The sequence below is a fragment of the Theropithecus gelada genome, chromosome 4 (assembly GCF_003255815.1).
Source record: "Theropithecus gelada isolate Dixy chromosome 4, Tgel_1.0, whole genome shotgun sequence".
Taxonomy (NCBI): domain Eukaryota; kingdom Metazoa; phylum Chordata; class Mammalia; order Primates; family Cercopithecidae; genus Theropithecus; species Theropithecus gelada.
The window spans coordinates 74,718,905-74,745,467 of record NC_037671.1 but is presented as its reverse complement, the minus strand read 5'-3'; the positions used below and the strand labels follow the sequence as shown (position 1 = coordinate 74,745,467).

Below are 26,563 nucleotides of genomic sequence, written 5' to 3'. Positions count from 1 at the left end.
TCACTTGAGCCCAGGAGCTTGAGACCAGCCTGGGCAACACAGTGAGATCCTGTCCCTACAAAAAAAATTTTTTTTAATTAGCTGGACATGGTGGCACATGCCTCTAGTTCCAGCTACTTGAGAGGCTGAAGCAGGAAGATCACTTGAGCCCAGGAGGTTGAGGCTGCAGTGAGCCATAATTGTGTCACTGCACTCCGGCTTGGGTAACAGAGTAAACCCTGCCCCTCCCAACCAAAAAAAAATTAAAATTAAACAAAATTTAAAATTTAGTAACTAACTCATTCCTAGCCACATTTCAAGTACTTAGGAGTCAAATGTGTCTCATGGCTACTAAATTGACAGATATGGAATATTTCCATCATTATGTAAAGGTCTTCTGGACAGTACTGACATAGAATGAGAAGAAAAACAGGTCTAACTTAAATCCTAAAAGATGGTAACAAATATCCAGGTAGAAGAAAATGGGCCTGCAGGGGAATCAAGAATGGTCAGAGAATTCAAAAGAAAAGCATGGGCATAGGCCATGTCAGGAACCAAGAAAGAGTCAAATGTGGCTATGAAGTCCACTAAAATAAGGACTGCAAAAGGGACATTTGCTTCAGAACAAGGCAATCACTGGTGACCTCATCAAGGTGGGAGCTAAATTATCCCGGGGTTAAAGAGTAAGTGGAACGCATGAAGCTGAAAAAGCAAGAATAACCTATTCTTGGAGAGAAAAAAAAAACAGTAAGGAGGAGGAGGTAGCTGTAAGGGAATGTGGCTCAGAGATGAGATTTCAGCATGTTTAAAGGGTAATGGGAAAGATCCATCTGAAAGGGAATAGTATGACAAACATAAACAATGCTGAAGATTCATGAAAAAGTAGGAAGAGATGGCTTTCAAGGAACTATAAGCCTCAACCAGGAAGAGAGGCAACCCCTACTTTCTTAACAGGAGGGACGGTAAAGTGGTAGGCAGAAGTGCTTGGTGGCAGACAAGAGAAGCTTTAGGATATTTAGTGAAGGAGGTAAGCCCATCTGCTAGCAGATGCGCAGAGATCTGAGGAAAGCAGGATGGGTCTGACCAATCTCTGATGAGAAACAGAACATGCTGACCAGGAAAACTTGGCAGGACAGGTTTGAGAGCCCTTTAAAGATCAGTGATGATGAATTTAACTGATGCCATCCTGTCTTGTCTATCAACCCTATGCAGATAAGAAGAAAAAACAGAATTAGATTCATCAATAGCTATGGTTTTGTGAGAAAGGTCAAGGGTAGATCCAGATTTGTGAGGCGGGGGCTGAAGCTTACACAGCTGGGGAGAGGCCTTTAGGGAAGCAGAAAATCACATGCAGGGCTTTGGAAGGGGTTTATTTAAATGAAGGACCCTGAAGCTTAAGTAACCTTAGCTTCATAGTAAATCTACCTCTCAAAGCAGCAAAATAAGGAGTCAGAGAAGAAGAAAGTGTAAGAAGTATCAGGAAGCTGAGCTGGACCAAAAGGTAAAGAAGAAAGAAGGTTGATACCTTGGGAAAAATTAGGGGTAGTGTTGGTGAGGAGGGAGGATGGGCATGACATAAAACAAACAGGGCAAGCCTGGTGCCTGAGCAAGGTCAGACACGGCAGGGTGAGGGGTAGGAAGTGATAGTTTAAGCAAAGGCATGAAGTGTCACAGACACAGAGGGAATTGTGTTTTCTTTTTTTTTTTTTCAAACAAGTGGTGGAATGGGAAGAAAGGACAACAAAACCTACCTTCTGACCGTCATGTGTGGAATGAGAAATGAACTACTGCTGGATTGAGAAAGCTGCCTACTTAAGGAAGATCCAGTTTTGCTGTTAGAGAGTTTTCATAAATGTTTAATGTGAAATTGTTTATTTCACAATATACAATATCTCAATATTGCTCAAATAATTTGCCATCCATGCTTTTCTTTTCTTTTCTAAAATAGATCTTGCTATGTTGCCCAGGCTGGCCTTGAACTCAGGCTGAAACAGTCCTCTTGCCTCAGCCACCCAAGTAGCTGGGACTAAAGGTGTAGGCCACCCACATGTGGCTCTATACTTTTCTTATAATTAAAGAAAATAGATGAAAATTTTATTGCACTGTAAAATAATCAAGATAATGGTGAATCATTTGAAAATATCCAACCTATTAAACTGTATTTGAGCTACAACTACTAACACACAGTGACAGAGATTATGAAAATACCTGAACACTGAAGCTGAGACAGAATTTGAGCACCTTCAAAGTGGTGACTTGTCATCTTTAAGTTAGGTTTGATGCAACGAATGAAGCTCGCTCCCTAGGAAAATAGAGGTACTTTTTGTTACAATACATATAGCATCCTTATTTTTCTGTTTCTATTAATACCTGCAACTTTAAAAGCATAGTAACATTAACATATGAACCTGTAAAAGTAATTACTAAAGAACTCAAGGCTGGGCGCAATGGCTCATGCTTGTAATCCAGCATTTTGGGAGGCTGAGATGAGCAGATCACCTGAGGTCAGGAATTCAAGACCAGCCTGGCCAACATGGTGAAACCCCGTCTCTACTAAAAATACAAAAATTAGCCAGGCGTTGTGGTGGGCGCCCGTAATCCCAGCTACCTGGGAGGCTTAGGTAGGAGAAATGCTTGAACCCGGGAGGTGGAGGTTGCAGTGAGCTGACATCACACCACTGCACTTTAGCCTGGGTGACAGAGTGAGACTCCATCTCAAAAATACATATATAATAACTCAAAATTTTATAAGCATACTTTTTCTGATTTAAGGTTTACAATGACTTTTTGCATTATTAATGTTACAAAAATGTTACATTTTAGATTTGAATGTCAAAAACTGTAAAATGAAAAGTCTTTCACTGTAAAGTTTAACACATTTAATTGTTTAACATATTTAAACAATACAATTTGCAGGATGACGTACATGTGATCTTTTCTATATTTAAATGTATTTATGTATGCCATATTTCTGTAAGAAAATTTCCCTATGACAAAAGGAGTAAATAAAATTATGCCCCTTAAGATTTAAGCCAATGTGTAAAAGAAAACGAAACAATATTTTCAATCATTCTATTTCAAAAATACACAGTAGGTCTCTAAGTCGCACTGTTGTACATTTTAACATTTTGTTAAACAATATTTTTAAAAGCTTAAAGGCATTCATTTGGAATCAGTATCATATTATGCTGAATGAGGTAAAAAGAATACTGATTATGTATACAATGAAATGTACTGTTGACTACTGAAATAATTAGATATCCAAATAACTGTTTCTCTTCAAAGTAGCTACCCTGCAAAACGGAAGAACTATTTCAACAATGATGCCCCCTACAAACACATTTATTTATTTATTTATTTATTTTTATTTTTTTATTTTTATTTTTGAGAGCGAGTCTTGTTCTGTCATCCAGGTTGGAGTGCACTGGCGCGATCTTGGCTCACTGCAACCTCTGCCTCCTGGGTTCAAGTGATTCTTCTGCCTCAGCCTCCTAAGTAGCTAGGATTACAAGTGTGCCCCACCATGCCCAGCTAATTTTTGTATTTTTTAGCAGAGACGAGGGTTCACCATATTGGCCAGGCTGGTCTCAAACTCCTGACCTCAAGTGATCCACCCGCCTCAGACTTCCCAAAGTGCTGGGGATTATAAATGTAAGCCATGGCACCCAGCCCACAAACACTTTTAGAACACGTTTTAGAAATCCTTTTTTTCTATAAATCACAAAGTAATCTCATAATTTTAGAGCAGCACCCTATCTAAGAAATAAAAATAAAATACTCTCTTCATCAGTCTTGGATTTTAAAGATACATGGCCTTAAGAGATAGATATTTGCAGCCAAAGAGGATATTAAAAAGATTTTTAATGGTTCCAAAAATAAATCTGACAGTAAGTTAAGCAACAATAATACTGATATAATAAATGGCTATTCAAAACGACTATTTGAAAAAGCATACGCAAGTTCTAACCAGGTGCCGTGGCTCATGCCTGAAATGCCAGCACTTTGGGAGGTCAAGTCAGGCAGATCACTTGAGTCCAGGAGTTCAAGACCAGCCTGGCAAACATAGCGAAACCTCATATCTACAAAAAATACAAAAAATGAGCCAGGACCGGTGGTATATGTCCATAGTCCCAGCTACTTGGGAGGCTGAGGTGGGAGGACCACTTGAACCTGAGAGGTGGAGGCTGCAGTGAGTTGTGATTACACCACTGCACTCCAGCCTGGGCGAGAGAATTGAGACTTTGTCTCAAACACAAAAACAAAATTTCAAGTTCTGTGGATTTCTGTAAAAAATAAGTCTTACTTTAGAATTATGCTTCATTTATATAAACCACATATGAAATTTCTGTCTATGATGTTTTTCTCATTTTAGAAAATGGGGTGAATTACTAAAATGTATAGTTAAAAAACAGGCTTCTAATAAATTTTGCCTCTATAGCGGGGCGCAAAAATATTTTGTCCATTTTTTCCACATCAACATTGCCATGTCTGGAGAATGTTACTGTAGGAGTAATAAAATGAGATTGAATTTCATGCCTAATCTTTAATTCTAAAAAAAAAATTCTTCTCCACAATTACTACTTATTTTCACCTTCCTGAAACTGTAAGATAATCTTAATTTTCAAACAGTCAAGAATTCTATATATTTATAAAATAATCTGATTTCACATATATGACATTTCTTCAGAAAAACCTAATCGAAACAATAACCATTTTTAAAACTAATTTTTAAAAATAAGGTAATAAAGTTTAAAACGTATTTTTAATTAGTACAGGGTTACTATGCCTACTTGCATAATTACTATTAATAGTTTTAGATGACCAATAAAAAAAAAAAAACCTGTTTTTTTAACCGTACTCACAGTACTTCGAAGTTTATCCAGAAGCAAATTTAACTGTGTCTGTGAAAGAAAGGAAATCAGTTTATTATTTCAAAAAGCCAAAGTACACAGTGTCATGAGTTAATATTAGCTTTCCAGTATTGGGATAAAATAACATGCAATAACATCCAAAATCAACACATTTCAGTTTAACAACCACCTGGTACACAAATTCTTTAACAGACAGTATCATGCAAAATGACTAATGTAAAGCAAGGACAATAACTTATACAGAAGTTGTATAATTAAAAGACTGAAAATTAGCAGTCTAATTTAAAAACATACACTCATATTTGCAGATGGGATGAATGAGGAAAAAATGTACAGGCAATGAAGGAAGTAAATGAAAATACTGAGGATGCATTTAATAAGAGATCAATAGCACAGTATTTGAATGTGGCAAACTGCAGTTTGTGTCACACACATTAAGAATGAAGACATGTTTAAAATATACACTAAAAGTATATATTAGGATTGTTTTATGGAACACTTAGCGTAAACAAAATTGTCCTGCCTAGCTACAGACATCCTCTTTAATGTTTTAAAACATTTTACATTTCAGTTATTTTTAAACGCTTGGACAATTTTCTCAAAAAAAATTGACAATGAACATTACAAGTTACTACGCTTTCTTGTTTTTATAACATCGATTATAATGTGGTATGGTGCAGTGTATTAAAATCATTTATTTGCCTTACTACTCTGCAAAATAAGTTAATAACGTAAAATTTTTCTATCTGGATTTTATACTGAGATATTTATTATACTACTTACAAAAGACAAACTAATATGTTATTTTTTAAACTAATATATTATATTCATCATAGCTATAATTAATAGTAAGTATAGTTTACCGAATGTCATCTATAAGTCAGGTACTGCTCAAAGCTTTTCACAGGCGTTACTATGTTTAATCTACTTAAGGACAGAACACGACAATCCTAATTAAGGATCTCATTTTACAGGTGAAAACATCGAGATTCAAGGAAATAAATAACTTGCCTGAGATTACGGAGCTAATAATGGCAAACATGATTCCAACATCGGCCTGACACCAAATTTCATTCTCCTATGAGTGATACTATTACAGTATACATCACATATACTGAGAGGCTTAAGTTATTAAAATGGAATGGATTTATCATTGAATTACAGTAATACAGTTGTATCTCACTTATCTGGTTGACAGAGTTTTGACAACCTTAATCAATCTTAACCACCATGCCTGAGAAGTATTAAAGTGACTAATTTGTAAAGAAAGCAACTGTCACAAAGTCCAGACTCCTTCATCCACAGACTAAGCACAGTATTCTCCCCCCCCCCCACAAAAAAAGGAGATAAAATCAGAATAGAAGCATCAAAATAAACTTTAGCAGCTGAGAAGAGAGGGAAGAACGTCAACTATCAAAGAACAGTCAAGGACCATAAGGCTTAAGAGTAAAAAGCCTCAGGCAACTCATGCTTTATTTGTATTTTATTTTTATTAGAAAACATACCAATATTCGTATAATAGAATTGTTTCCATAAAAAAGGATGACTTTTTCTAAAACACTGACAGTAAAGCGTTTATGTTTCAATAACCTGAAAAAGGCACTTCCCAGTAGAAAATTTCCAGTGATGCTAGATAACTGAAGTACTGCTGTAAACGATAGCCTGTTTTGTGTTTATTGCCTTATATACTTTGATTTTAATTTAATGAGCTATTCTACTATATTTAAAATTAAGAATCTATTACTATTTTATTTCAAGGTATCTCAGAGGAAAATGTGAAATATTTTATTATTAGTATTCAGCTATAACTTTCAGAGGCTTAATGTAAAAAAAGTGTATTAAATATAAGCAATTATAAGAAGTTTCAAGGCTCAACCTAAAAGATTATGTAATACAAAGAAAAACTGTAAGAATTTATTTATATTGTCTAAAATTTCAAGTATGTTCTTATCAGCAATACTACAATAATACTAGAGTAGGAAAATAGTGAGTGACATCCGTTTCTTATAGGCAAATATACTATTTTTAAACCACCCTATCAAATGTCGATTCAGAAATAGAATATTCAAATAAGAAAAAAAGATTGTTCATTGAGAGAATCAGGAACTCATAATTAATGAATATAACTTATAACAAAATTCAAGGCTTTTTATTCAGTTACCTAAAAATGTATTATGCTTTCCCTATATTCATGTTTAAGCTTTAAAAGAAAACTTAGCTCTTATAAATATTTTATCAATTTAGTTATTTAGAGTCCATTTCAATCCAAAACAAATTTGTGGGGGGCTTATACTATCAGCACCATAACATTCTGACACTTAAATCTTTTTCCTAATTACATTATTTTAAATATTTAAAGTACATATAGTGAAAAGCAAATGTAGAGTTTTATTATAAATATAACAATAATACTTTGTGGAAATATACAATAAATTAATTCTCATATTTTTGTTCTACATACTAGTCATTCATTAAACTCATAACATCACACATTTTAACATTAATTTTTCTACACTAAATACTCAACAACTAGAACCAATTAGTAGTGTTTCTAAGACAAATCCTGTGCTATTCCTTGTCAGATCTTCAAGAATAAATTCCTGATCCAAAATTAATAAAACAAATGAAATATTCTTCCATGTTAAATAAGCAATTAGAAGAGTTTGCCACACCTAAGTGCTTATCGTTAACAGAAATTATTAAAAGCTTTAATCAAATTTTAGTGTAATATGCACACCCAAAATGCCACTGTGAGAGAAACACATTGAAAATGAATTACAAACTGAATCATTAACTTGAGATGGGCTCTTTTTAACATGGCAGCCACTTTATAAATAGGAGTCCATGAAGGCGATCATTTACCTGAAGCCCCTGGCTGTGCCTGCTTTCCTCTCTCAACTCAACTAGTCCTCTCTAGCCATCCCGAGCTGGACTACTCCAGCTAAAACAAAACTGCTGAATGAGGAAGGAAACAGAAAACACATGGGAAAGAGAAGGTTTGAAGGTCAACCAGACAGTATGCAGAAGCAAGAACATTAGGAGAAGCAATCAGATATGTTAAGAACCAAGAATGAACACATTCAGAAAATTACAAGCATTTCTGTATGTTCAATTGCTAGGCCTACATTATGATATTTTACATACAAATATCAACAATGCAGGGTCTGCTCTTGAACTTCACTGTGAGATTTCTGACAGTGATCTACATTATCCACTTTAAAATATAAAACAATAATTTCATTTTAAATGTAGTAAAAAAAATAAACAAATAACCTAAATACCTTAAACTTGTTTCCCACGCTGATGAAGCTAAGTTTTCCTGCTTTTTGTTTAGTATCTTTGTTGTTATTTGTGGATGATTCAAATAATTCCCGTATAAACTTATCTCTGGATTCACATATTAAGGATTCAAGGGACATATGTAAAGCATCATTATTTTTCTCCACAAACTGGGTCTGAAAAATAAATCAAACAGGAATGTTTCTGTCCATCTTGTGATAACATCACTTAACATAGCTCTGTCCAAAGGATCTTTCTGTCATGACAGAAATATTCTATATCTGCACTGTCCAATGCAGTCACCACTAGTCAGTGTGGATGCTGGGCACCTGAAGTGTGGCTAGTGTACTGAGGAACTGAATTTGTAATTTTACTTAAATAACCACATGTGAAAAAATAAATAATCAACCACATGTGACTAGAATCTATCATACTGTACAGTGCAGCTTCAACATGAAATGGTTTTCTCCCTGTAAAAGTTATACTCACTGTTTCATAGCACACTGCCCCCGCAAAATGCCTGATAATGAAGCCTTCATCATCTCTGATGTTCCTATGAACTGCCAGCTTAGATTTTCTGGGAATCTGAAAAACAATACATATGTGAGTTATTAAATGATCAAAAATATATTACATCATCATTCTTTAGAAAACAACTGAGATGTAAAACACTTGAAATTATACAGGAAATTTTCACACTTTTCACAATTATACTGCTTTTATGCATTGAGTATGCCTTAAAGTATCAATAAAATCTAGCAAATATTTGGTATAATCTCTTAGGAAAGAAAATAGGAGTAAGACACACACACACACACACACAGAGACAGAGACAGAGAGAGAGACCCCCCCAAAGAAAAACACACAATTTAAAAGTACATGGTTATAAAAAAAAATTTTTTTTAAAGCAAATGCAAAACACAGTTGGCATTTTACAAAGTTAACCACCTATTTCTAAAGCAGTGGTTCTCAACCTTGGTGCTCTATTAGAATTACCTGGAGAACTTTGAAAAATCTATCTCTTTCACATCAGATGAGTAACGCGCCAACACATTAACAAGGCTGAGGGAGGAACATCTCACACATGGGCATGAAAATCCAATCAACAGGCTTATGAACTACAAAAGGCTCAACCTGGAGAACTTTTAAACATCCCAAAGCCCATACCATTTATATCAAATGATTTCCATGTGCAGCTAGTCAAAGAAACACCTGACATCAGCACAGGGACTCTCCTACTGTTTCAAATAATATAGCCTAACATATTTACACAGGAGCCTGAATCTATTTCAAGAAAACTAAATCAGTTTAGGGTTGTACCATTGAATCATAATATCTCATATTTATATCATAAAGTTTCTAAAATGTTTTCACTTACAAGATCACATCTGACCCTTGAAATAACCTAAGGTTAAGAAAAATGATGTTGGGCTAGGTGCGGTGGCTCACACCTATAATCCTAGCACTTCGAGAGGCTGAGGCAGGTGGAATGCTTGAGCTCAGGAGTTTGAGACCAGTCTGAGCAACATGGCAAAACCCCATCTCTATAAAAAATATGCAAAATTAGCCAGGCGTGGTGGAGCAGGCCTGTAGTCCCAACTATTCGAGAGGCTAAGGTGGAAGGATGGTTTGAGCCCGGGAGGCAGGGGTTACAGTGAGCCAAGAAAGTACCACTGCACTCCATCCAGAGCAACAGAGCCAGACCCTGTCTCAGAAAAAAAAAAACAAAAAAGATATCATTTAAAATTGAGGGTCTACCGCCATACTACCCTGAATGCGCCTGATCTCATCTGATCTCAAAAGCTAAGCAGGGTCAGGCCCAGTTAGTACTGTCCAGGCACGGTGGCTCCCGCCTATAATTCCAGCACTTTGGGAGGCTGTAGCAGGTGGGTCACTTGAGCTCAGTTCAAGACTAGCCTGGGCAACATGGCAAAATTCTGTCTCTACAAAAAAAAGAAAAACAAAAATCTAAAAAAATAAAACTGAGAAAACTGACTTGGGAACCTTAGAGGCTTGCTCAAGGTTGAAGAGGCAGCAGAACAGAGAGGCTCTTCCCTGTGGGAGGCAATACACCAGGACAAGTAAAGTGCAGGCTCCGCAGCCAAAGTGCCTAGCCTGACTCCCAACCTACCATTTCTTCACGTGCTATATTAGGCATGTCACTTAACCTCTCCTTGTATGTCTCCTCATCTGTAGCATACACATCTAACAGGATTAAATAATTCAGTAAAAACATTAGGATAGTGCCTGCCACATCTAAGTGTTTGACAAATGATTATTTTCGAAAAATACAACAAAAGGAATAACCTAAATAAAGTAGGATTTACTGCCTTATTCTTGTTCTTGGTTGACAAAAGCAGCCAAGGCCCATTCTTGATGCTTCAGTTTACCGTCCTTTAAGTCACATGCCTCTGAGACCCTCGTGAAAATTCTGTTGACTAGCAATCAGTGCCCCTGGTAAGTCATCTGCTTGTGACTCTAGGTGCCAACTCCTGGTAAAAGTAGCCACGCATCCACAGGCTGGTCATACAAAGACCAGTGAGCTATGAATGAATAGGATTGGATACGTATCTTCAATTTTAGCAAAAGTTTTGTTGAGGATACATATTGTTTTATTTCTATCTCCACTGAAGTAACAGAAATAGGTTCCACATTACAAGAAATATTTAGGGATACAGAAGAATTGCAAGTCAATGCAGCAGGTGGTTGTGAGATTTTAGACTCTAGTGAAGGTTAACACAATTATATCAGCTTTTCAGGTAAATTCATTTAACCTATTTACCACTGATTTTGTTAATAATGAATGGAAACAAAACTACCTGTTACCATTCACTTAAGTTTCTGGATTCATCAAAGCAATAATCATTATACTATGTTACAATCTCAAAATAATATACAGTTTGTTTGGGAGGCAATTTTGCCTATTAGTTTCCTAATTCCACTAAGCAACTCTAAACAGCTTTTCTTTCTCACTCTCCTGTTTGTTGTTGTTGTTAATGATGTTATCTATGAGATGACGCAGCACCTATCTTTGTGGTTGAAACTGACATCCATTTGTGTGGCTAGCACATTGTCTGTACTAGCCAAGCTCTTGTGGGTACAAGGATGGAGTTGTGCTTTTATTACCTCAGGTGATGATGACTGAATGAAAAGACAGGCTCAGAAGAGGTGAACACAGGAAACATCTCAATAGCCACATAGTCCACCCCCATGGAGAATGGCTCTACTTTTCATTGCCACAAAGACTCAAGCACAGCTCTAGGACCTAACAGCCGTTCAGAAACCAAGTGTTCTGGGCCAGGCAAAGTGGCTCATGCTTGTAATCCTAGCACTTTGGGAGGTCAAGGTAGGGGGTTCATAAGGTCAAGAGATTGAGATTATCCTGGCCAACATGGTGAAACCCCTATCTCTACTAAAAATACAAAAATTAGCTGGGCATGGTGGTGCATGCCTGTAATCCCAGCTATTCAGGAGGCTGAGGTAGGAGAATCACTTGACCCCAAGAGGCAGAGGTTGCAGTGAGCCAAGATCGCACCATTGCATTCCAGCCTGGGTGACGAGAGCGAAACTGTCTCAAAAAAAAAGAAAATAAAAAAAAAAAAGAAACTAGGTCTTCTGGCCCTTTTAGAGTGCACCTCTCATTTATTTCTACTGCTGTCTGTGTCTGCTCTTCTCTTTACCTAATCTTTCTATTGCTTCAGATTCAATTTCCCTCTCTGAGTATATTTTCCACTCAAAACTCCTCAGGAAAGAGGGTCAAAATGATTGGCTGATCATTATCTAATATGTATTGCCTGCACCAGTCAAGAGTTCTAAGCCACAACCTCAACTGCTGGTCTTACAAATGAGCAGACAGATGGCTGCTTGTGACTCCTGGAATGTGATATCCACTTAGCTCAGAAGGGAGACCATGAAGACAGCAGGTAATCCTCACTGTACTTTTAATTTTTTGACACAGGATCTTGCTCTTTTGCCCAGGCTGGAGTGCAGTGGCATGCTAACAACTCACTGTAGCCTCGACTCCCAGGCTCAAGCTATCCTCCCACCTCAGCCTCCCTAGTACCTCAGACTACAGGCACATTGTACATATTAGACAGATGAAATGTACTTTTCATCAGAGAAAAAGTCCCTTGATTACATAAAAATCATATATAAATACCCATCTAAGGAAGATACTGTGCTGGATATAATATAGTTGCTCTACACACGCCATAATTTTTATTCTAATTATTTAATAATATCTAATAGCTAATGCACCCTTTTAATAATGTCTCATCCCACCACAGAGTCTCAGTTTCAGAATGGCAAACTCACAGTGAGTCGAAAATGATCCTTGTGCTTTTGGTGAACTGCAGATGTAAAGTGTTGATCACTTGGCTGGGGAAGGCGATTTTCCTCATCCAAAATATCCAGTATTCCCACTAATTTGGCTTCAATTAAATCTATTTCAAAAAATGAAACACTCACAATAGTGTAAAAACATAACATTTTAAAGATATGTGAACAATTCACTGATCACAGATTTCAAGGACTGATCAGAAACAAGATAGCATGTGATTCTATACGTGTTCTCTCAAAAGTTACAGAGAGCTGATGGATTTTTATTTCAAATCTGGCCATTTATAAAAAAGTAACAGTATATAATTAATACAGGTTTTAGAAAAACTATTACATAAAGACAGCAAATGACTATAATAACCATTCCATTTGTAAACCAGGAAAAGAGGCTAAGGAATTTGAAATTCCTCCTTTTCCAAATGATAGCTATATTCAAAGTAAAGTAAAACTACAGAAACTTCTGCATGCATAGCGTTTTAATAATACTTTTAGAAACTGATGTAAATGCTTTCAAACAAAATCTGTAACAACACATTTTTACACTCTTTCCATTCGTTTGAATTTCCTTCTTGTCCAAACTAACTATAAAATGTAAACTGCTTGAATACAGTATGTAACAATTATTGAGTGGAACAAAGCGGTAAGACATAGGAAGAGAAAGATTCTAACTACATTAGTGAGAAAATGATGCTTCTTGGGTAACTAGTGGTAGTGCAGGAGGGGCATGCTGAACTAAGCTACGAATGCGAGTATTTTGATAGATGTAGTAGCAGGTGAAAGTGGGCCAAAAAACAAACTGAAGGGAAAGAGTTCCAGCCATATCAAACCACACAGTCAAAGACACAGAGGTTAGAAACGGTCAGTGTGTTAAGGAAACGTGGAGTGGACCAGATGAAATGTGAAAATGCTTTGAAAATTTATACTGAGGTAAAGTAATATTATTATTATACTATTTTTTTTTTTCAAATCTAGCCCATCAGTTACTAACAGGATTGTCAAATTGTGTTTTAAAAACAAGGCTTGCCCAACGGTCTATTTTAGAGATGGGGTGGGGAAGAAACGAAAGACTGAAAACCGGCTGTGGGGCTACAGGGAAAGGTTTCTTTACCACTAAAATGAAAGCAGAGCCTCTATTCTCCTGCTGCACAGTGTTATCTGGCTGTGACACATGAAGTCAACTCACAACCAGTTAGAGAGTGCTGTCAATGCACAGAGTACAGCAGAACCAAGAGAATCACAGAAAAGCAGGGCAGACCCTGACAAACTTGCCTGGAGCCTGGCCTAACTATGGACTTCCTCAGGTGAATCAATCTCTTTGCTGACTAGGCAATTAAGTTTCCCCTTTAACCAATTCACATGCTAACTATTTAAGTAGGAAAACATCCTTCAAAATAAATAGAAGAGATTATAGAAAACTTCCAACAAAGATACCTTTGATGTCTTGGTAGGAAAAAATAACTTCCAAGCAGTAATAGAGAAGTAACCTTCTCTCAAACACCAGTTTCAAGTCATATAACAAGTCATGTCAATTACAAAGCACAGAAAAAGTACTGAACATATTCACTTCATCTTCCCATATTTTTCAAAGGTGGAGTTAAAAAACACATACCTATACAGTCCTGATTATCCACATAATGTACTTCATTAACACCTAAACCTTCTTTTTGATAGAGTTCTTGTTCCTAAAAATGAAATAATCATAATCATAGATATGGAAATACAGAGCAATAGTAAATTTTGTGCTGTTTCTGAACATAACATTTACTAATTAGAATGCAAAGGTTTATACAAACTGGTATAGCCTTAAATGTTTTCCAAAAACATACCAGATTTTGAACATTTGCAGACAGGCACTAAAGGCAAGGAAATAGCAATTAACTGCAAATGGACTCTAATTTAATCAATACAGTGATATAATACATACGAGGCATACATCACTTGGGGAAAATAAGCGTAATTTGGAAGAACAATATATGATCAAATTTGAGTCCTCAACCATGTCTTGTGTCTTCTTAAAATTTTTAAAGGGATTTTATCATAGATGGGTAAACTATGCAATGAATTTAAGTAAATATGTTTTAATGTTGTTTCCTGAATGTTTAAATATTTCCTCCCATGAGAGATACTAGAAAAGGTTTCCAACATTCTAGAAGGCACTGTCCACTTTAACACATCTCAATTTGAAATTCACATTTATTTTAAAGGATATTAAAAAGGTGAACATAAATCAAAATACAGTCTCCTTTTTATAATGTTTCTAGATAAAGTTTTTCGGTAGGTTGGTGTAGAAGGGAAGGATTAGCTTATGTTAAATTAGAGGCCTGAAGGTAAAACTTCACATGGTAATAGAACTAATGTGACTGGATAAACATTTTCAGAGAAATTACCTTACTGGTAAATACTTGTTTTACCTGTTTGTTTATGCCAGAATTTATTTAACTATAGAATGTAAGTAAAATGTACAAAAGCTAGAATGTGCTGGGAAGCCCATAAAAACATAAACATAATAAAAATGTGGGAAAGATAGAAAGGATGGGAATAGGAAATAAAATACTGCACATTCCAGCCCAGATACAGTAGAAGCAGCTGACAGTCCACAAGGTGGCGTGACAAGGAAAGTACTGCCCAGAGGCACTCCAGGACAATCGACGCATCAAATCTGCTGACTTGGTGGCTTTGCTGCCAGACAGAGAAAGGTGAGCAGGCAGCAGAGTAGGCAGAAGCAGAGAGACCTGAAGAAGGGGAGGTACAGTAGGGCATGGTGACTCATGCCTTTAATCCCAGCACTTTGAGAGGCTGAGGCAGGCAGATCACTGAGGTCAGGAGTTCAAGGCCAGCCTGGCCAACATGGTGAAACACCATCTCTACTAAAATTATAAAAATTAGCTGGCCATGGTGGCACGTGCCTGTAGTCCCAGCTACTCAGGAGACTGAGGGAGGAGAATCACCTGAACCCAAGAGGCAGAGGTTGCAGTGAGCCCAGATCGCACCACTGCACTTCAGCCTGGGCAAGACTTCATCTAAAAAACAAACAAACAAACAAACAAACAAAAAACAGAATGAGAGATGCCAAAGGCAGGGGTGAGGGTAGAAAGTTGTTTGGTGTGGTAGAAGTAGAGACAACAGACCAGGCGCGGTGGCTCACGCCTGTAAGCCCAGCATTTGGGAGGCTGAGGCAGGCGGATTACTTGAGGCCAGGAGTTCGAGACTAGCCTGGCCAAAATCGTGAAACCCCGTCTCTACTAAAAATACAAAAATCTGTTGGGTGTGGTAGCCCACGCCTGTGGTCCCAGCTACTGGAGAGGCTGAGGCAGGAGAATCGCTTGAACCCGGGAGACGGAGGCTGCAGTGAGCCAAGATCACACCACTGCACTCCAGCCTGAGCAACAGAGCGAGACTGTTTCAAAATAAAAATAAATTTAAAAATAAATTTAAAAAAAAGTAGAGACAACAAAATCATAAAAAGAAACAGAGCTTCAAGTCTATTAAAAGTCACTAATAAAAATAGATGTTCACTTCTGAGGAAGCCCCCATTAAGAGTTTTTATCAGGTCCCTAAACTTCAGCTGAACCATTAACACTTTTGATGTGCTTGAGCCCCGGGGCCTCTGCCAGGCTTCAGTCACCTTCCATTATACAACATCCGTCCCCACCAATCAGGGTAACTGCAACATATCTCTTCCTTGAAATTTAAAACAGCTTTATGCAGATCTTAAATTTAAGTTATAAGGGCAATTACCTCCTTCAGAATCCTTTCATTAAAAAATTGTTGAAGTTTTTCATTGCAATAGTTGATGCAAAATTGTTCATAACTGTTATGCTCAAAGTACTCTGAAAATATAAAACCAGAACCAAGAGTCATTATGAGATCAACTTCATATAAATTTATCATAGAATAAAATGTAATTGTAATAATGGCCTAATTTAAAATTAGGTTAAAAATATATATATACACATGTGTATATATATATATATTTGTTCTATACTTCCCAAATGTTCTCATTTCAAGACAAAACTTTATAGGTATTAAAAGTATTAAAAATACCCTGCTTCAGTTGACAAGGTGTTTCTCAAATGAGATAAATGTTGTATACTAAAAGATATAAAACGTAAGTCACTTGTAACTATTTATTTATTTATTTTTGAGACAGATTCCCTGTCACACAGGCTGGAGTGCAGTGGTACAATCTTGGCTCACTGCAACCTCCACCTCCCGGGTTCAAGTGATTCTCTTGCCTCAGCCTCCCGAGTAGTTGGAATTACAGACATGTGCCACCACACCCAGCTAATTTTTGTATTTTTAGTAGAGACAGGGTTTCACCATGTTACACAGGCTGGTCTTGAACTCCTGACCTCAAGTGATCTGCCGGCCTCAGCCTCCCAAAGTGCTGGGATTACAGGCATGAGCCACTGCACCCGGTCAACAATTCTTTAAAGCACAGGTATTAAAGCAATCTAAATTAAGCACAAAAATGACTTAAAATACAAGTGCTTTTGAAGATTTTTTTCTGCATAATCTATAAAATTACTTATCAAAAATGCTGTGGATACGAATTCATTTCTAAAATTAAGAGATTATATTACATGATGTCTAAGATACATTAGGCTTTACAATTTTATAATCCTTTGTGTGTTATGCTAAAACTGTTGTAAAAAAGGAAAAAATTAATAATAATAATAATTAATAATTCTCTACCTTTGAACCAAAGGTAGTTCAAAGGTAGAGAATTATAAAGTTTAAAATACATATTGCGTCAAAAGCAATACTCCATCCCTCCCCAAGTGTAAACACTCATACATTTCTTCGGCAAAACCACAAAGACGACACTACTCCTTCACAGCCAGAAACAATGCCCACGTCGATAAAGCCCAATACAAAACCCATTAGATTTACACTTCAAGATTTTTATATTTTTGTCATTCAGAGCAAAGCAGCATTTATATGCTGGTGACTCATTTCATTTCTGGTTGAACAGCTCTACAGCTATTTAATTACTTATCTTGGTATCTTGTTTATTTGATGGAAAATACAGCTACTTGCTGACAGCAACAGCAATGAATTTCTAAACATACTAATGAGGTTGTCCTGTAAGTTAGGTCAACCTATCCCCAGCTCTACAAATTAGTCAATGGTTTTAGCAACTCTATTTATCTTTTTTGTTATTTAATTAGTGAAAGTATTATCTTCATTAGTAGCACACAAGGATTTACCTTTATTCAGCTGTATTCCTTTTACAGTACAGAGATATCCTTAACTATAGCAGTTTCAATCAATGTTTTAATCTTAGCATTAGTATCATCAAAACTAATCCCCACGAGTCTTTCCTCTTCTCTTTAAAGTATCAGCTCCCTACCTAGGTCATATTACGAAATGTGAGTGTGGACATATAATTACACATACATCAAGTAAAATGAGTTACAAAGGAGAAAAGATTTAAGAACAAATTCTAATGTGTGAAAAAATATGAAACGAATATATATTCACAAAAGAAACTCTACTTACCAAAACCAGCAATATCTAGGACTCCAATAAAATAAGATGATGTTTCAAAAGGAAAACACTGATTTACTCTGTTTACCACATGATCAAAAAGATGGCTATACACCGTCTTTGCCAGGGCATCACGAGCGTTGTTTGCTTGCTCCACTTTCAGAGGTACCCTATAAAAGAAAACTATACTAGTAAAAATTATTTATGAGTGTATACTGTGAAAATGATACCACAGTCAGAGTGCACCTAAACATACCCACAGGGAGAACAAAATAAATACCAAAGGTCATGTGAGAATAGGACAAAATGGAGCTAAGTAGAAAACTGCTACAAGAGAACTAATGGAATTACCTAAAATTAGATCAAAAGTCTATTATCGGGTTAAAAAAAAGTTAGGCTTAAAAAATCATTTTGACCTGGCCGGGCGCGGTGGCTCAAGCCTGTAATCCCAGCACTTTGGGAGGCCGAGACGGGCGGATCACGAGGTCAGCAGATCGAGACCATCCTGGGGTGAAACCCCGTCTCTACTAAAAAATACAAAAAACTAGCCGGGCAAGGTGGCGGGCACCTGTAGTCCCAGCTACTCGGGAGGCTGAGGCAGGAGAATGGCGTGAACCCGGGAGGCGGAGCTTGCAGTGAGCTGAGATCCGGCCACTGCATTCCAGCCTGGGCGACAGAGCGAGACTCCGTCTCAAAAAAAAAAAAAAAAAAAAAAAATCATTTTGACCTTAATTTACATCCTGAATTATTCATCCAAAATTATTCAAAGGAATAACCTTCCTTTTGACTTTCCTTTAAAGCAAAGGAAACAGTGTTTAATTCAGGATAACTTTAAAGTTTGGTAACTTCTTTACACTGTTTAGGATAAAATGTTTACATCTTAAAATTTGAACTGTCCCATTCTACTATTTAATATAACTAACTATTCGGTATAACAGTATTAAATGTTGCAAGTACAGACACACAGCCATTGTCCTCAAGAAAACGATAGTCTGATGAAGAGACACTGCACAGAAGAGAATTTCCCAACACCATGCTAAATACTATCATAAAGATAAGCATGGGGTACCAAGAGAGCACCCCAAAAAAAAAAAAAAAAGTCAAATTTGGAAGTAGAATTGTAAGTCATTCAGATCAACCTGACACTTGATACTTGAGCCTCTGTAAACAGTGATTTCTCACTTACGTTTTCTGCAATGGAACCCTTTCTTGAAGTGAGTTTCATGTGGACACGCTATACATAGAATACATAAAAGGAGCTGCTTTGGATTCTGGAATGGCATTGATTGAAAAGAAGAAACAACAACAAAAAACTGCTTTGGAACAAGGAGAAAATGGGAAAACGGAGGAAGCAACGCCTGAGAACCACCCACCTGCACGTGTATGGGCTTTCCCTTGGGCCGCAGAGATATCTCTAAGGAACCAAGTAACTGTAGGCTGTAGGGTGCTGCTCTACAAACTTCTTCCAGAGTTTTTCTTTATAAGAAGAACAATTTTGAATTTGCTTAGCAAAGAATCAGGCTAAGCATACCCTGCTAAAATTTTCAAAAGAGTAAGAGGTAGCCAATTTTCTGAGAGGCTAAAAGCTTTTACAAAAAATTTTTCCTGTTTAAATTTGTTGCAAATTTTTCTGAAATATGTCACTAGAGCTCACTGCCTGTCTTATTTAGTAAGAGATAAAGGGTCTTTTTCCCTTCACAAATGAAGATTCTGCAGTGCCTCAGAATGACAAGGCTGAATGTCAATTTTATTCTACATTACCAAAACCAAAAATATATAAAATACAGGACACGGAGACAAAAGTATACAAATATCCAGGTACAATCTAGAAGTTCTTGGTTACTGATTTTTAAAATCTTGGTTAAGCCCTTATTTCTTGTCATTTGTAATTTCTCCCAAATAAAGAATCCTAAACATAAGGAAAGTGTCATTTGCTGAGTATTTTGCTACAGTGAAATCTGCTTAATACAAGTTTTAGTAAACATTATTAGTAAAATGATCTGTTGCCTAAAACTGTCACATACTGATTTATATCATCAGCTCGTATTTTCATAGTTGTAGAAAAGTAAATCTCTCTTACCTTATAAATTCCAAATATCAACAAGGAACAACTTTAAGAGCTATGTTAAACTCCATTTATTTATTTGATGGATCACTACACTGAGATGCACAGAATTTTGATCTATCAAGCTCAGGTTTTAAATGTAATGTAACTTATGTTTTTCCTTGACAAACCGCAAGGCAAAATTTTTGCTGCGCAATTAGTTAAGGAACTTACTTTATAACTGTTCCTTTGGTGCCCCCTGCTGTTGTTAGCATGACTCTTGTGGTCAAACTTACTCGAAGATCATCTTGGTCCAAACCCAGTAATTCAGCACAACATTCCAAAGACTGAGCAGATTTATTCTTCAGATTACAACCACCTAATGGAAATATATTTTAATTGAAATTAATAAGTGTTATATAAACGAGATTTTCAAGACCCATTTCTTACAATTATACTTCACTTACAAAAAACTATATAATGGGCAAGGCTTATCTGTAACTCTTAAATCCACCTCACTTTTTCACCATCCTTGTCAAACACTCATACTGCTAAGATCAACAGACGACCCTCCCTTGGGGAAGTCCATGGTATAATCCTTTAAGCACATCAATATTAAACTGCCACTGTTTCATTTTTTATGACCCTATAAGCAAACTACACTAATGATAGATTATAATCCTTCTTAATATATTAACTCTTTAGAGAAATATAGTATCTCATCATTAAAATTCATATGACTCCAATAAATTTCAAGGAGTAATTTTAGTGCAAACGCTGTAACGCACCTGGATAGATCAATTTGGACGTATATATCTGTCTATGGATGTGTTTATGCATACGTAATAAGCATGTACTCATATTGCTTTGAAGTGGGTTGAAGGGAGTGAAGAGACAATTACTATTACCTGTACAGGTAGAGTATCCCTTATCTGAAATGCTTGGGACCAAAAATGTTTCAGATTTTAGATTTTTTCCAATTCTGGAATATCTGCATGATGAGCTCACTTCTAAACACAAAATTCATTTATGTTTCATATACACATTAATATACATGTATACCACTGTCCAGTTTCTCCAACAGCTTGACTTTCTGTGCTAGAGATCAATACATACAAACGCTTCCTCTTTTACTTATTAATGTTACCCTTAGGGGTATCTGCAAGTCTTTTTGACATTTTCAGTATCTTTACACTGCAGAGCAGAAAATAGTAAAAAAAAAAAAACAAACAAAACAAAAAGGGGGGGGGCAATGCAGTTAGGTCTTGACCCATGTGGGCATTTTGAGAAATCTGCCATTGGCACATCCAGCCTGCACATGTGCCATTTTATTTTTTGTGTGCTTGCACAGGGGCATGTGAGGAAAGGATATATTGCAGCAGAAGGCAGCCAGGCAGGTCATTTTTGCCTTAGTACATCATATCTATAGATTTCTATTTATAAGGGCTGTTTTAAAAAATACTATAAAGAAAGACAGTGCTTTAGTCTCAGGGCTGATCAAGCTCTACAACTACTAGCTATGTGACCTTGAATAAGTTACTTATTCTCTTTGTGCTCAGTTTCCTCGTCCATAAAACTGGGATAATTACTTTACCTAGCTTATATGGTTGTTATTTAGATTAATAAGGTTATGTACGTGAAGTGCTTGGAATAGTGTCTGGTACACAGAAAGTACTAGATAAAGATTAACTATTCTTTGTATTTATTTATTTGCATTATAATAAAAGTAACATTTTCCAAATATTTTCAGATTAATATTAATAAATGATATATTCTAAGACTACCTAACTTAAAAACTACAAAGAATGTGTGAAAATCATGAGAATTTTATGACAAATTCATAAGTTACTTAACATACCAATCTCAGAATATGTATGAGAAAAAAATGTGAAAAATGAGACCTTATAAGAAGATGTTGTTGGGACAATTCATTGAGGAAAGAACAGCTTCTTTAATAAAGGTACTGGAACAACTGGATGTCCACATGCAAAAGAATGAAGCTGGACCCCTTCCTCACACCATACACAAAATTAACTCAAAATGGAATCAAAGACTTAAATATAAGAGTTAAAGCTATTCAACTGTTACAAAAAAACATAGGTATGAATCTTCATTTCTTTTCTATAATACCAAAATCACAAGCAATAAAAGAAAAAACAGATAAATTAGGCTTCACTGAAATAAAAATTTGAGTTTCAAAGAACACTACCAAATGAGTAAAGATAACAAACAGAATGGGAGAAAAGATTTGCAAATTATATATCTGATAAAGGACTTGTACCTAGAATATATTTTTAAAACTGTTACAACTTGGTAATAAAAAGAAAACCCAATTAATAAATGGGCAAAGAATCTCAACAGGCACTTCTCCAAAAAAGATATACAAATGGTCAGTAAGCACATAGAAAGATGCTCAGCATTTTGAGCCATCAGGAAAATGCAAATAAAAACCACAAAGAGATAACACTTCACACCCCCTATGATTGCTATAAGCATACACATAGTACTGGTGAGGATATGGAGAAAATGAAACCCTCATACACTTTTGATGGGAATAGCTCTGTAAAGTGGAAAAGCTACTTTGAAAAAGTCTGACAGTTCCTCAAAAGGTCAGAGTTTGCCATGATGTGATTCAGCAATTCCACTCCAAGGTATTTACTCAAGGGAAATGAAAACACATCCCAACACAAATTTGTCCACAAATGTTCTCGGCAGCATTACTCATAATAGCCAAAAAACAGAAACAACCCGAATGTCTAGAAACTGACAAATGGATAAACAAAATGTAGTATATCCATACAATGAAATATTATTCAGCAATAAAAATAAAATGAAGTACTGCTAAATGCTATAACGTGGATTAACCTTGAAAACACTATGCTAAGTGAAAGAAGCCAATCACAAAAGACCACGTTATATAATTCCATTTATATGAAATGTCCAGAATAAATTTATAGACAGGAAGTAGATTAGTGGCTGAGAGAAGTGGGCAGTGAGGAGTGACTGTTAATGGGTATGGGGTTTCTTTGTGGGGTGATGAAATGTTCTAAATCTATGGTGGTGGTTGCACAACTCTGAAAATACTAAACACCACTGAAATGTACACTTCAATTGAGTGAACTGTATGGTATATTAATTAGATCTCAATAAAGCTCCTACCAAAAAAAAAAAGAAAGAAAAAAGAGAGATACTTTGAGAATATTTTGAATGTTTCATTCTATGAAAATGTGCTTATTACCCATGTGTAGGTTCTATACATATACATATTGCCTAAAATTATATAGCTCTCAAAAAACCAACCATCAAATAATTCATTTAAATATTTCTTCTTTTTTACTATATTGCAAAGTTTCTTACATAACTCCAAAAATTATGTAAGACTAAGAAAAAAAAACCCAGGATTTTTAATAAGTCTTAAAAGGCAAAATACTATCATGCAAAGTTTTCATATCATTTGTTTCCAAAAAAGAACTTCTTCAAACATTTTAAAAGTTTGTTGTTATAACATTTTATTTGTTATGTGGAATTTTAAAAACACAGGCAGTCCCAGTAAGTGTTCTCTGCATTTTCATCATGCAAAAACTTCTTTATGACAGTTAAAAGTCCTGTAAGTGCTTATTGGAGAATAATCTTTCCAGTAGAATAATTATAAAAATACCAAATTTTTTTGGAGACAGGATCTCACTCTCCCAGGCTGGAGTGCAGTGGTGCAATCATGGCTCACTGCAGCCTCGACCTCCTGGGCTCAATCATTCCACCTCAGCCTTCCAAGTAGCTGGGACTACAGGCATGCACCACCATGCCAGCTAATTTATTTTGTGCGTGCGTGTGTGTGCGTGTCTGTGTGTGTGTGTGTTTTGGGGTGTTTTTGTTTTTTTGTTTTTTGTTTTGTTTTGTTTTATGGGGTCTCACTATGTCACCCAGACTGATCTTAAAATTTCTGAGCTCAAGTAATTCTTCTGCCTCAGCCTCCCATAATGCTGGGATAACAGGCATGAACCACCATGCCCTGCCAAAACTAAGTCTTTTTCAAATTGCTAAGACATGCCAAATTAAGCTCCCTAGGGAAAAAAGAAATCACTTCTAATTAGAAAGAACCCATTTGGACCTATAGGAAGAGTCACAGGAAGGATGAAGACAAATATAAAATCTTAGCTTTTAAAATAATTAATTTAATCATGTATTAATCTTATTAATTCCCTGCCTCTTTTCAATCTTCCTTGATTTCTGTTCACTTTCCCTTCAACAGAAGGAAGTTAGAGAAGAAAAATAAGAGATAATGCAAAGAGCATTACCTTTTGAGCATTTCCTACTCTTCAACTAACGTGATCATGCAACACTTACAATACTCTATACAACTGCATCTTCTACCACAGGGTAATAATAAGAGGTGTGAAGATGCCATTTATCACTTCTAATAACATTTCTAAAGTGTGTATTAATTATTGTAAAGATTTTTGTGTGTGTTAGAATCTCCCACATGTGCTCCTTTGGTATAACAATGCTAGAGAGCAAATGAAATGTATGCTAACATTCATTATATTTTCAAAACAAATCTTCCAATCCTTCAAAAAACAATTAAAAATTTTAATGCACATTAAGAACATACCTAATTTTGCTTGAATTTTTTTTCATTTTAAATTGGGAGCAATCTGTATTTTAATTGTACTTACTCATTTAAAGCACTTATAATGATTACTATGTGCCAGACACAAGTATTCAAATCATTTTACAAATATTTAACTCAGGTATTCCTCTTTATAGCATGAGGTAGGGACTATTATCTTCAGTTTACAGTGAGGGAACTGAGACATGAAAAGGCTAAGTTCCCTGCCTAAGGTCACACAGATAGTATGTGGTAAAGCATCTGGATCAGGAGCACATGCTCCCATCCACTATGTTATGTTGCATCTCACATTATTGATTTCACAGCATTACGGAACATTAAATCAGAAAATCATTAAGACATCTATTTTAGTCTGTTCATTCATAGATCACAAATTTCAGTGGCCTGGGAGAAAGAAGGGACAATTAACACAAGCCTCTGAGTTAGTCAGACATGAGCAGAACCAGCTCTCACATCTACAACTTCATCAATAACCACATGCATCACTTCAATACAGGTTCCACTTTTGTAAAACGGAGATGATATCCCCTACCTCATTCTATTTATGATATACAGATTACAATTATGATGTTATGATGACATACAGAGTAAGAAGGGACCTGCATATAACACTTTTTTTAATCTTCTTTTTTTTCCTGTCTTCTTGTGCTCTTTCCCTGTATGCACACTATTGCTAGTGAGAGGAGGTGCCAGCTGGGCTTCCTGGGTGGAGTCGGGGCTCAGAAAGCTGTGAAACTCACTCATTTCCTGCATCAGGACTTACTTTGGTCCTGGATGAATAATATTAAAGATATGTGCTTAAAATATTCCTCACACCAAGATTTGTACACGTGTTTTCTTCCCCAAGAAAGCTATAAACAGCAAAAATTTTGCCGTAAGCTTCCCTATGTCCTCTCTCCTTCTCTCCCTTTCCCCTCCCCTGAAACTAAAAGAAATATTAAATGCCCATTTTTCTGTGACCAGCTGGCCTTATCTATGTTCCTAATTCCAATTCCTTGTAAACACACTTTGTAAAGTCCCATAAAATCCTGTCTCCTTTGCCATGCTGCGGCAAGGTCATAAAGTAAATAAAACCTAATTCCGGTTTTACTCAAAATCTAAAACATATCACAAAATAATTTACTGCCTTTGTTTCTCGCTCTGGTAACATTTTCCCACTGCACGTATTTCCCGCCTTAAAGAGTTTAAAAGGCAACTGCATAATCTAACTCTGGCTACCCACTCGGGACCCCTTCCACGCTGTGAAAGCTTTGTACTGTCACTCTGCTCAATAAAGTCTACAGCTTTTTTTTTTCTCTTGGTCCCTGTCTCCATCACTCACCGCAGGCAGCTGCCACACCAATTCTTTGGCGTGGCTAAGGCAAGAACCTTTAGCGTTACACTAGCTACTGATTATACTTTAAAAGTCCTTCTCATGGTTTATTCAATTTTGCAACTGAAGAAACCAAGGCTCAGAGAGCCTCTGGGATCTAACACCAAAGCCCATTATTGACTACTACATTAAATGGTGCTGTAGGTTTCCCTTAACTCATCCTTGGTATAAGATCCTACAATAATGTCTTAACATAGGGGTTGACAATCTTTTTCTCTAAAGGGCCAGACAGTAAATAGTTTAGGCTTTGCAGGACATACAGCCTCTGTTGCAACTACTCAACTCTGACACTAGCACAAAAGCTGGTATAGACCACACATAAATGAGTGGGTGTGGCATTATTCCAATAAAATTTTACTTACAAAAAACAGGCAGTGTGCCAAATTTGGGCCATGGTTCATAGTTTGACATTCCCTGTGTTCATAGATCAAATTTCGAATTATGTCAAGTCCTACTGTTTATGTATAGACTGAAACACTAGAGTTGAAAAGTTGCTTTTCTTTTCAATGTGCGTAAGATTAAAATTTTCATTTATCATTAATAAAGTACATGGGCTTTTATAT

At 36.2% G+C, this 26,563-nt stretch overlaps 1 protein-coding gene and 1 non-coding gene across 2 annotated transcripts in view; both read right to left on the bottom strand.

Annotated features, from left to right (window-relative positions):
- MYO6 (myosin VI) overlaps window positions 1-26,563 on the bottom strand; it is a 161,005-nt gene that overhangs the window by 33,057 nt on the left and 101,385 nt on the right. Inside the window, exons 12-20 of the mRNA XM_025382209.1 lie at window positions 20,236-20,380; window positions 17,970-18,127; window positions 16,206-16,297; window positions 14,077-14,149; window positions 12,444-12,571; window positions 8,619-8,714; window positions 8,132-8,305; window positions 4,842-4,880; window positions 2,188-2,281 (exon numbers count right to left, since the gene is read on the bottom strand). Of these exons, the coding sequence (XP_025237994.1) occupies window positions 2,188-2,281; window positions 4,842-4,880; window positions 8,132-8,305; window positions 8,619-8,714; window positions 12,444-12,571; window positions 14,077-14,149; window positions 16,206-16,297; window positions 17,970-18,127; window positions 20,236-20,380 (999 nt within the window). The remainder of the gene's footprint in view (window positions 1-2,187; window positions 2,282-4,841; window positions 4,881-8,131; window positions 8,306-8,618; window positions 8,715-12,443; window positions 12,572-14,076; window positions 14,150-16,205; window positions 16,298-17,969; window positions 18,128-20,235; window positions 20,381-26,563) is intronic.
- LOC112624013 lies at window positions 9,157-9,259 on the bottom strand. The gene has a single exon (XR_003119343.1). It is a non-coding gene; the product is annotated as a small nucleolar RNA U13 (small nucleolar RNA).